This window comes from Alligator sinensis, unplaced genomic scaffold (assembly GCF_000455745.1).
Source record: "Alligator sinensis unplaced genomic scaffold, ASM45574v1 scaffold701_1, whole genome shotgun sequence".
In the NCBI taxonomy this organism is placed as follows: domain Eukaryota; kingdom Metazoa; phylum Chordata; order Crocodylia; family Alligatoridae; genus Alligator; species Alligator sinensis.
Window position 1 is genome coordinate 2,342,315 of NW_005841915.1, and position 12,124 is coordinate 2,354,438.

General features: G+C 43.1%; 1 protein-coding gene across 4 annotated transcripts in view; it reads left to right on the forward strand.

Moving 5' to 3' along the window:
• The first annotated feature begins 6,245 nt into the window (after positions 1-6,245).
• The window catches only part of RAB27B (RAB27B, member RAS oncogene family), a 64,635-nt gene continuing 58,756 nt past the window's right edge, over positions 6,246-12,124 (forward strand). The window contains exons 1-2 of one of the 4 annotated variants that reach the window (XM_025198169.1): positions 7,001-7,236; positions 7,431-7,498. In XM_025198169.1, coding sequence (XP_025053954.1) covers positions 7,491-7,498 — 8 coding nt within the window. In that variant the 5' untranslated portion in view covers positions 7,001-7,236; positions 7,431-7,490. Of the gene's footprint in view, positions 6,317-6,850; positions 6,908-7,000; positions 7,237-7,430; positions 7,499-12,124 lie in introns of those variants that run through there. The other 3 variants (XM_006018860.2, XM_006018861.2, XM_006018862.2) reach the window with 3 other exon arrangements.

Consider the following 12,124-nt stretch of genomic DNA (forward strand, 5'->3'; position numbering starts at 1 on the left):
GGTTGATCTCCTTCTCCTTCCTCTGCTGCTGCCATTCCACCTTGGTAATGAGTCGTTGGGCCTCAAAGTGGCGCACGCCTTGGTGGACCAGGTGGCACCATGCCGAATGGTCAACAGCTTGCTTCTCCCAGCTGTTGGTGTCAATGCCTCTGTGCTTGAGGGTGACTTTGATTGTGTCTTTGTATCATTTCCTTTGGCCACCTTTTGAGTGTTACCCAATGGTTATTTACACTGCTGCAACACATGTGTAGATGGTAACCAAGGCTGGCTGGGGCATGAGGGTGCTACAGTACTATCATCATGTCCCAGCCAGCCCTTCTGCAGCATGGTGAGCCAGGGCAGAGCAGCTCCTGAACCCTCAGCCTCCCTGCCAGCCTGGGCTGTACCACCCTGGCCCAACATGCTGTGGTCCTGGGCATACATGTAAATGCTGCATGGAGGAGTAGTAAACTCCTGCATGAACTGCACCAGAGTTTATTCAGGCACGCTCATTGCATATGTAGATGCTCCTACTATTATCCACACTTCTTTCTGAAGGCTGGAAAGCTAAATCATTTCAATGTAAACATTACAGAATAGTACAAGAATTCCCTGACATGTGTCACAGTATGTTTTGCCCTCTGTTAGAAATTTAGCTTTTAAAATGGAGACTTTTACTCCCACCAAGTAGCCCCATCTATGACAGTAGAGGCTACTCCACACAGTTACTGGTTAGCCTCATTGCTAGTAAGGGCTTCAGAAAAGAGTTAGTGAGCCTTCATAGTGAATATAGCATAGATGAATAAGTAGAGCCTATATGAATAACCTCCCCTTTTGGCTCAGCTTCACTTCGGGGTACTTCTAAATGGTAGTGCAAAAATACTGAATGAGACAGTTTGGGTACCAAAACATGGGGTTTATGGTACCCCTCATGTTCTTATTATTAACATAACTACAGTAGCATGGGGTTCCACCTGTATATCAGTCATTATGATATAACTGCTATATCTGCTGTGTGTTTAAAAATATATTTATTTATAAATATCATAAGTATGCATAACTATAATTTATAAATACACTGATTGGGCCTGCACATGGTGATAAGGACAGTATGCCTATATGGATAGTCTTATATATATAGTCCTGATCAACTCTAAATGATAGATCAGAAAACTAGCTGTCAAATTCATCACTGACTTATATATGGAAAAGTATTGGTATCTGTTGATGTTTGCCTGTAGCATACCTAAGAGTGGGTAAGTGGGACACCAGCTCTGGGCACCAATTTCGAGGGGTCACAAGATTGGTGGTTTGCCACTGCCACCAGTGGCCTGACTGCTGCTCCTGCCCAGGATGCAAAACCTGCTTCTTACACTTCTGAAATGTACTTATTGAGATCACTAGTGAAAGCAGCCAGAATTAGCTTTGCTGAAGTTATGCTGTATTTTGTCTTGTTTGCATTTTCTGTGCACAATGCTGATCTAACTGTGACTGAACGATACCTATGTCTCCTTTTTGGTCTCCATGAAAATGTCTTGGAATTGTAGAGGTTGGTGGGCCTTAAGCTTTGGCTATCCTGCCACTTACTTCTCTGTACTAAACGAACTAAAAACAATGGGAGAGAATAGAAATGCAGAAATGGCCAGACTGGATCACACCTAAGCCAATATCCTGTTTGGGGGCATAGACAGAGGCGTGCTGAATAATGCCAGTATGTAGCTGCTACCTCAGCATATTCCTGTGGCAATAGAAATGTAGCAAAACCATTGTAACTTTAACACTTTTTCATTCAGAATTACTATGATAAGTGTGATATTTATAAATACATTCATTGGGCCTGCAAGTGGTGAGAAGGATGTTATGCCTATATGGATTGTCTTATATATATAGTCCTGATCAACTCGAAGTGATCTGGACCAGTCTGCCATCCTGCTCAGATATTACTATGATGTCTGAGCAGCTCCTATAAGTTCTTAGCATTGGGCTCACAAAAAAAATACATTGAACTATGCTATCACAAGGGACACTTAACTTATAACAATACTAAGGCTGAATAGTCCCACAATAGAAGTGTTTCTTTGTATATCCAATTTTAGCACTCAAAATGTTTTCACGAAGCATGAGAGAGATACAGAGACACAGAGAAAGGGAAAAACAACAGTATGTAAAGTAAGATCTACATTTATTTCTTCTTTGCTGTTATTCTTCATGCTTTTCCAATGCTTTGTCACTCTCTTTCACTCATCTTATTATTAAAATAGATACATTTGGCTGGCCATTGGGTGTCCCAGTTAATAGAAGAGTGATGCAAGTTCATTTACTGTGGCAACAAACTTTTCTTTGCAGCCTTACCTGTGGCAGGGATGTAGAAAGCATGTTGTAACTCCAGCTGAGGCATCCCCACTGCATTAAATGTCAAGCTTCAGCCCTGCTTCCATCCTGACATAACATTTAGCTTAAGTTTAAAGGTTTTTGTATATGGTTGGGAGATGGGCTATAGGCAAACCTCCAGCTCAAGCTAACAATGCTGTAGAGGATTGCCCTTCCCTAAGGTACCCTGAGGTAGATAAGCAGTGTTCAGTTTTTCTGTAGTAGCTAGCTCATCATCATAATACCACCATGGGTTACAACTTTCCTACAAACCAGTGTATAACACAGGATGTGGTAATCTCCCATGGAGATTACAGATAACATTTGAATACACAGATATTAAACCTATAACATCTCACAAACTGAGACTAGTCATGTGTTCCTAGACTGACCTGCAAGGATCTCCCTTCTGCTTGTCATCTTTCTACCTGTCCCTTTCCTTTAAAGGACACCATGCAGCACTCCTTAAGAAACAGGAGCCTGTCTTCCTCGAAATCATCTCTTGAATATTCACAGAGTTTAAAACCAGAAGGGGCCACTAATTTATCTAGTCAGTTCTACTATCTATCACAGGGGGCGCATCTACATGTGATGCTACGTTGCTATAGCATCGGCGGGCAAAAACCATGATGCCGCAGCTACGTCACCATAGCGACAGACTCCCTTGGTATAGCATGTCGCTATGGTGATATAGCGGGTAAAAATAAGCATGCATCACGCAGACGGCGCAGTACAGGCTGTTACTGCACCGTCGTTTAGTACTTCCTTTTGGACAGGTTTGAGTTTCCTAAGGAGTGCTGCATGGTGTCCTTTAAAGAAAGCCTTCCTAAAGGAAGTACTAAATGATGGCGCAGTAACAATGGCACCGTAGGGGCATCTGTAGATGTGCCTGGGCTGGCAGACCTGCTGTATAGCACATATTGTACTGAGAAAAACAGCTTGCCTTATTTAACCACATTTAGCTAAAGGGTATGTCTCTGAAAGGCCTCCAGTCTCAATTGGAAACAAGCTAGTGATGCGAGCAATGTCTGTTCCTTTGGTAGATTACTAAAATGGCTAATTACAATTTCTGTAAAATTTATACCTTCTTTCTATTATGAATTGGTCTAACTTCAGCTTCTAGCCATTAGTTCATGTTACACCATTTTTCACTAGGTTACAGGGTAGCCAGTATTTTCTTCCTGTGAATGTAGTTCTACACTGTAATCACATCTGGCTGTTTTTGATAAGCTAAATAAGCTGACTTCATTAAGTCTCTTATCGTAAGGCATTTTCTTCCACCCTCTAATCACTTTTATATCTCTTTTCTGTAACTTCTATCTGATTTATCAACATCTTTTAAAAGGTGGATACCAGCTTATATGCCACATTACTTTATCACCAATGCTATATACAGAGGTAAAATGGCATCTCTTCCCATACTTCTTCTTTATACATCCAAGTATTGCACTCAGATATATTTTCAGGATGGGGAAAAATTAATGGACAGGTTTGCTAATTGGCTTCAGGTTTTTTAATCTGACCATTTGAGGTAAACTGTACCAACAGTTCTGGGAGCAGGGATGGGAATCCAGGATTCCCTCCTTCCCAGTGTACACACTAGCCATTGAGCAACACAGTCCTGCTCCCTCTTGTGCTTCCAACTTCTGGCTTCATGAACCTCCATTCCTGTCTGCCAGATAGCACAGCTTCCAAAGGAAAAGTGGGGATTGCTTGAACTAGGTTATTATATCAAAGGCAGGTATCTCCACCTCATTTTAAAAAGAAAATAGTTTTTTTCAGAGAATGGCTGTAGTATCAGCTCTCAGGGGAGGGTTTAGGCTTGGGATGTGGAGCAGACAGAAAGCTTCTGGAAGCAGAGTTAGGTGCCTAAACTGCAGAAAGGGACTAGGTCTTTACAAACACTCCTCTGCAAAGCATTACCTATGGGCTAGCTGTTGGCAGTCCCCTGCACTGGCTTCTGGTCATTTTGGATCCCAGTCTGAGGCATCAAACTTTCCCCATGCACTTCATAGGGAGTTTAGGCTCCTGAATGGACTCTTGGTTACAATCTAGGGGTCTGAAAGTTAGACACTGTGGCACCAGAGTCTTTTATTGGATCTGAGCCCAACTTCTTTACTCTGTTTACTCTGTACAACTCAGACCTACTCAAACAGAAAAGCTGGAGAGACCCACCCTAAATAGCCTGATGGCTTTGGCATTCATCCTGTATGTGGGATACTGACACACAGACCAGGAACTTGCCCAGGGAGCCTACATTATAGTGGGTGCACCAGCCACTGGATTGACTCTTCTCTGATCTATAAACTTCTCTCCTTGTTTATCTTTTTCCCCTCCACACTGAGAGGTCTTGATTTCAGTAGTGTAACTAGGGCAGGGGAAAAGGGGCCCAACCCTGTGTGTGACTTGGGATGCCAGTATGGCTTCTCTCCTCCCCAGGAAGCATTGCCATAGCAAAGGCTGCTCTGTGCAGCCTAGATATAGGAAGCCAGGCAGACACAGCTCCGTGCCCCATAGAGTATCTGTGGGGGAGGGAGATGATGAGGAAGGCATGTGGAATGCATCCTCCCGGCCCCAATCTTTGCCAAGGAGATGCAGCTCTGCTCCAAAAAGTGTATCTGGAAGTGGGGGAGTGGATGGGGCACCAGGAGTTGCCTGGTGGAGTGTGCACCAACTGAGTTGCTGCACCAGCATGAAGCCAGCCCATCCTGCAGCTACAGCAGCCCAGGTCACACTGGTACAGCAGGAGCTCCAGCAGCTGCTGCCCAAGCGCAGAGAGCAGGGGCAGGTAAGAGTCCACTCCTCCTTTCCTCAGCTCTCATCCTGCTCTCCCATGGCCAGCACAATCCCCTTCCCCTCTCCTTCCTACCCAGCCTGAGCACTAAAATGTCTTGCCACACCTCTGCTTGGTTTCATGCTGATGTGGAATTGGAGAAATTATGAAACACCAAAAATGTTCATAATGTGAGAAAACACTTTCCCAACTAGTTCTAGTTCCATTTTCTCACCCTATTCCTTAGGATGTCTTTGATCAAGGAAATAAAGGTTTACCATTTGCTCTCCCTAAGTACAACAGGGCAATTTAAAGCATCTTGCTTTGGATCCAAAACTGTGAGTTCAAGCTTCAGACCAAAGGCTGCTCCTGTCAAACCAACCATAAATGCATACTCGGTTGCTAGGCTAGTGAGTCAGTTTGGGCAAGATGTGATGCTATCCATGTCACTCCCTTGTTTGCTGTTAGGTTCAGAAACTTGCATTCTTTAACCATACTACCATGGTTGGGTGGATCTTTGACCTGCTGCTCTGCTCTTACTCAGCATGTTGAGTATGTGTCTTATAATGGGTAGCAAGCCATAAGAAAGTTTATTGGCTGTATTTTATGTTGACAGAGCTTTGTTCTTTGAGTTAGGTGTTAATCATGAAACGGATGGTAGGCATAGCTCAACTTCTGAAAGAAAGCAAAGATATTATATTTTCTCACATATATCACACCCCCAAATATAATATACACTTTATTTTTGAAAGGCATTATGAAGATTTTTTTTCCCCCCAGTATCATGGCTGTAGCTAGCAGAAGGCAGGTAGAGCAAAGACAGAGCCTATTCTTCAGCTGACTCACCCTCCCTTTCCTGTTTAAATAAAACTGACGACTGGTCTCCAGGAGTAGACCTATTACAGTAACAAAAAAACAAAAAACCAAAAGCTAAAAAAATGTGAAATAAAAAAAGAAATCAGAAGCCATAGCAGAAAAAAAAAACTGGCCTAAGAAAAGTTTACTTGGTTAGTGGACTGGCCATTAAAAAGGAGAAGTGATTGTTAACACCTGTGAAGTAAAAAAACAATGGGCTATTGACTCCCTCAGCTGCCTGTAATAGAAGAGCTGCTGCCCTGTGAATCAGGAATCAAAGCAGGATGCTTTTATCTCAGGCAAAAATCAGCTTTTAGGAGGCTGATCTTGGGAAATAAGGTGTGCGCTTTATGAGAAAAATATGGTATTATTCTACATTACCAAGATTTGATACAAGTTTGGTACTCTCTTGTTTTTGATTGTTGAAAGTTACTTACGTTGGACATAATGACCAGAGGTTATAGGACTAATTGCTTACAGTAAGAAGAAATTGCCACTGCATTTTAGGTTTTCTGCATGAATAGTTTGGTGTCCATTGTTTTAGCTCTGTGTCATATACCATACCTGACACTTGTCCTTTGGCAAGTTAACAGCTCTAGTAGTAAAAAAGCCATGCAAAAATAACTCCCAGTTAGCCAGAATGACTTGTGAAACATTTCAAATATGAAACTGAATCTGGACTAGACTGGTAGAAAAAATACCCATCCAGGCACACTAAGTGAACTTTCTGTATAGATATTGTGCTGGTAAAATGATCAATGCAGTCCAATTGGGTACATAAAATGCCTTAAACTGCTGCAGATAACCTAGAGCAGCTGATTGCATTTTAAGCCTACCATGATCAGAAAAAACAGACTTTAACAAAGGGCAGTGTGTGTATTTAGCAGTTAGTAGTGCATGAAGTTGAGTCACAAGGAAGATTTGCCTGGGGTAAGTTCCTTACATCCGTGTACAGACACACAGGACCCGCCTTCTTATCATACAAGCCTTTCAGATAGCAGCCTGGTCAGGCTGGTTCCAGGGGGTGGTGCTACGAGCAACTTCAGTTCCTTCCCTGTCCTGACAGCTGGAGAAAGCCATAATCACCCAGGACTGTAGGAGTGGTTCTGCACTTTTAAACATTTTCAAAGAAACCTGGGCTGCTTTGGGAGGTTTGTTTTTGAGGAGCTGAAAGGGGATAGTCCCTCGGAAAGGTAAAGCAAACTTCATCGCCTGAAATCCAACACCAAATCCTCAGCAGCACAGAAGTTCATACCCTGGTGAGTTTGGCAGGGGGGCGGAGAGAGGGAGGGAGCGAGCATTAGTTCTGGAGACTATTCACAGCTGTGCAGCATGTGCATAACTGAGTGCTAACTGTGTCAGAAGTGAGTGCTGCAGGTAGAGAGCACAGGGCCTGAGCCTGGCAAACATCGTTCCTCCTATTTTTGTCTCCTCTTACCTGTTGTCATTTCAGATTATACTTTTCAAAGTGATGCTTTACAAGAGCATGTAGAGTTCTGTGCCAGGGAAATATATGCAGAGGTGAGACACCAGGAAACTGTTCTTTGATGTCCTCTGTGGCATTTGTATATCCAACAGCTGGTTGTAAAAGTCTCAAGGCATCAGCGCTTCCATTTTATAGCTGCTAAACATTACACGTGTGCTTTCTGAATAGCTTGTCAGGCAGCCCAAGACAGGTCCAGATAAAAGTTGTTGAAGAAACCACCTCCCTTGAAACATTCATTAAAAAGTCTAGTGGTAATTTTGTTCTTTGAGAAGCATGTCATCTTGCCTTGCTTCAGTGTTTGATTTGTTTTTTGTGTGATTTTTATAATTACCCTCAATTTTGTGTTGTGTTTAGAAGCTGCTGTTGGTAGTTACATGCGCATTATCTTCAGCGCTTAATCAATGAATTTTGTCATGGCAGACAGTGGGTTTTGTTTCTTGGTTGCAGTGAAACTCCGCTTTAGGATATTAGAGTATATTCTGTCCTCAGAGGAGCAGAACTGGGCCCCTGAATTCAAATTTCTTAAAAATGTGGGAAGCTTAAAAGCTAGGTTCTATTATTGGCCACTTCTAATTCACACTGCTTTAAGGAAGTCAATGGAGATGCAACAGTTTTTATACAGGTGTAAAAGGAACAGAATTTGGCCCTGGGGTTTTGTCACATACAATTTGAGTGTCACCAACAGTGGCTTGCTCATCAACATTGACACATTTTCCCTTTCTTGCTAAAACCTTGCCCTTTCCCCATGTGGTATCTGGACTAAAACCCTAGTGCTGCACCATCCACGTACCAAAAGGTTTTCTTGGAGGACCGGGAGGATTCCAGGCAATCAGCAGCAAGTTGCTTCACATTAATGAGAAGGTTATATTGATCCTGCTACACTGAAAAGCTATTTGAGCTTCATCATTACTGCTCATGAGGGGTCCATTGACAATTTCAATACAAATTGGATTACCACCTTCTCCAGGCAGCTGTCAGGAAGTGGACACTCTTGAAGCTGACATGCACCAAATGTTAATTTATCCTTCATCCTCCCTCTCCTTTTTGTTAGATGGCCTTTTGTTGCTAAGCAAAATAGTTGCTTTCCAAATAAAAGATATACCCCAATTCAGTGATTTAAGTAGTAACCCTAAAGTGTTGGTTTTGCTCCTGTTAGGATGCATTAATACCGTTTAGGAAATAGAAATAAGGAGTGGCAAACAAGGGAGGGAAGATTTATGGGTTTTAGTTTGCAACACAACCAGTTTGTATGTTGTATGAATCTGATTTCTCTCTCTTGGAAATAGAGGTGGACACCTTGAAGTGCATTTAACTAAATTAATGAAGTTAAACGTTATATAAATTGCCTTGATGGACTTCTGTTTTGGAGAGGGCAGATGACTGAAATGGAATTCTCCAGGGATCATTGTCAACCTAAATCTGTAAAAACTCCATGAATACCTATACTCTCAGGGTGTCAAATCCTGGTATCACTCATCGCTCCAAAGCTCCATCGATGTGGGAGTCACTGAGACTAGTGTGATATGAAATGCACAAAAAGCTCGCTCTCTCTCGCGCACACCCAACAACCACCATCTAAATATAAAATACTCATGTTTTTCATTTAAAACTTGCTAATTCAGAAATATCATTGCCATAATAGATCAGCTTAATGTAAATTGACCTGATTTCACATAAGGCCACACTTGATGGCTTAGTCTATGAAAGCGTAGCAAGGCAGAACTTTTGCAGAATGAGGTTAAAAGTAGCCTGGCTTGGTTTGTTGATACAGTGTGAACTCGGCTGTCTGTTTGTGTCTGTCCTGTACTCGGTATTACAAGTTCCTTTTAAACTGATTTTATAAATCAGGCTTGGAAGAGAAAATACAGTCACCAAGCAAAAAATAAATCAGACTTGCTGGCGTTGTGAGAAGGGCTGAATTTTGCTATCACTGCCATTTATGTCAGCAAGTATGTGCCTCAAGACAGAAAAGAGTTTCCATTCTTGATTTCAGACTTCTGAATAACATGGGAAGGCCATTTCTACTTGGCTCAACCCCCTCCCTCCCCCCATCAGCAAAGCTGCAGCACTTCAGGTTGGTGCAATACTTTCAGAATCAGGCATAACGTGCCAATAGTTAAGAAGCTGATGCCGGTAGCTTTGTAGACCTTGGTGTTTGCAGGTTCAGCTCCATCATGGCATTGGGAAAGTTTGAACAGCTGGGGAGATAAGTGACAGCTCTCATGGCCCTCACCTTACATTGGTCTTCAAAGACACAGCAACATATTGAAACCTACTGACAAGTCAGGGTGAAGCAAGCCATTTTAATGTATGTATACTCCCTTATAGCTAAACTTTCCTAAGACAGACCCAGGACTGTCCAACCTAGGAGAAGAGAAAAATAGAGGACATAAAGGCATCCGGTTTTGTATCAATAGAGGATAGAGGACAACCAGACTGTCCTCTATGATGGCCGCCCTAGGAGTCACCAGAGTGATCGAGGAGTGTGAAGCCAGGGGGAGACCAGGGGCCACAGATGAACCCCTCACAGGCTGCATGTGGCCTGCGCGCTGCCAGCTGAACAGCTCTGGGCAGACCTATCCAGATATAAAAATATAACCACTACAACAGGATTTGCATTTAGATGTTGTAATTGCTGTTTACTCAATCACATAAATACAGACCATTGGTATATATTGCCTCAGATTTTTTCTTGTGTATAAATCCTTTACTTTTGCCAACTGCTAGTGTGGCTTTTAAACATGCAGAAGTACATTCATTTGTAGTGTGAAAAATGTCACTGCCTTTTGTTTCTAGGACCACTCCCTATAAGCACATACACATTTCTAGGAACCCTCCCTACGAGTAGGTGACAGCTCCTGTTTCTCCCTTGGAGCTGATGTTGAGGAGACCTGCACATACATAACTTGCTCCTCAGAATCACAGGATCTGAAGAGATTTTGAGGGTCATTTAGTCCAATCCCTAAAACAAATGCAGGTTTTGCTTTTTTTAAACCATGCCAGACAGCTGTTCTTCCAACATCTGGAAACTTCCAGTGAATGGATTCCATAACTTCCCTAGGCAGCTTGTTGCAGTGCCTAATTTTCATACAGTTTGGAAGTATTCATACAGTTTGGAAGTGTTGCCTGAGGTCTGATCCAAGAGGTGGGGTTTTTTGGCTGTAGTTTAAACTGTTGCCAGTTGTCTCATGCTTCATGGCGAAGGGGAACAATGTTTCTCCATTCTTCTTTTGGCAAACTTTCAAATACTTGAGATCTGCTAGTGTTTCCTCCCCTCTCTAGTGTCTCTACATCTTTCTTAAAATTCAGTGCCCTAAACTGGACAGTGTACACCAGCTGAGGCTCAACCAATGTCCAGCAGAGTGGTACTGTCACCTCCTGCATCTTGCATACAATGATTCTGTTAATGCAACACCAATCTGCATTTGCTTTTTTGTAATGCCATCAAATTGCACATTCATATTGAGTGTATGCCACCAGAACCCCCAAATCCTTCCCAAAAAACAATTATCCCTCACTGTATTTGTGAATTTGTTTTTTCTCCCCTCTGTGTAGTGCCTTTCATGTTGTCTTTGCATTTTATTTCATTGTTTATCTCCAATGTATCATGACCCCTTTGAGCTTTAACCTTATCTTCCAAGGTGTTTTCAACCCTTCCCACTCTGGTTGTGTCTGCAGACTGGATCTCAGTATGATCCCTACTCATGAATCCAAATCATTAATAAAAATGTTAAGCAGTGCCAGATCCAGAATAGATCCTGGGGGAATCCCACTTGTGACCTCCTATCAGCCTGTCATTGATCCATTTTTAGTTACTCTTTGCTAGTGGTTATTCAACCAATGATGTATCCACTTAATGTCCACCAGGGTGTGGACAGACATAACACTTGAACCATTCCAAGAACGACACCAATTAGAAACCAATTCACAACTGGTCCTGTACAGAAGTGTTCGTACGTACACTGCTCAGGATTCTTTGCAGGATCCTCATTAGGGATTGCATTGCTGCTGAAACATCATCAGGGAGTGGTAGAGTACACAGACCATCATGTCTTCCACTAAGGAGTGGAAGGATTGCCAGATGCTGAGGTCCTGCTTGGCATGCTCTGAGGGCCTCCCAAGACCTCCACCGCTTTTCAAGTCCTGTCTTGAAAATTTTCATTTTCATTTCACTGCTAGAGAACTTGTGCCAGGCTCACCTGGGATGAGTCCCATAGGAACCACAGGCTGGGGGGGACAGCCACCCAGCTCCTGGCAGGGACAGAGCCAGACGGAGTGCAACAGTGCCATTGCAGCCCCTTTCAGGCCATGCCACAGGACTACCAGTCCTCAGAGCAGAGTCTCTTCCCTCCTTTCTTCCATCCTCAGCAGCATATCCCCACCTCTCCCAAGACCCTCCCACCACTGCCACTGCTGCTGTCCCTTGTAACAGGCTGGTTTTGAAGCCCCTTGGTGGCTGTACTACATCCATGCCCCTCCCCAGCCCCCTGATCTGGTTCCTCTCTCCTACCAGCCACACCTTGATGTTAGAATTAAAATCCTGTTTTAGGAGGCAGCTATGCATAACCAGGGCCCAAGCGATGGTTGCTTTGGCTCCCTGCTACTTGTCCCCAGGCTACTAGTCTCGCTAAACTATCTGGGGATCTGTCCTTCTCTTTACC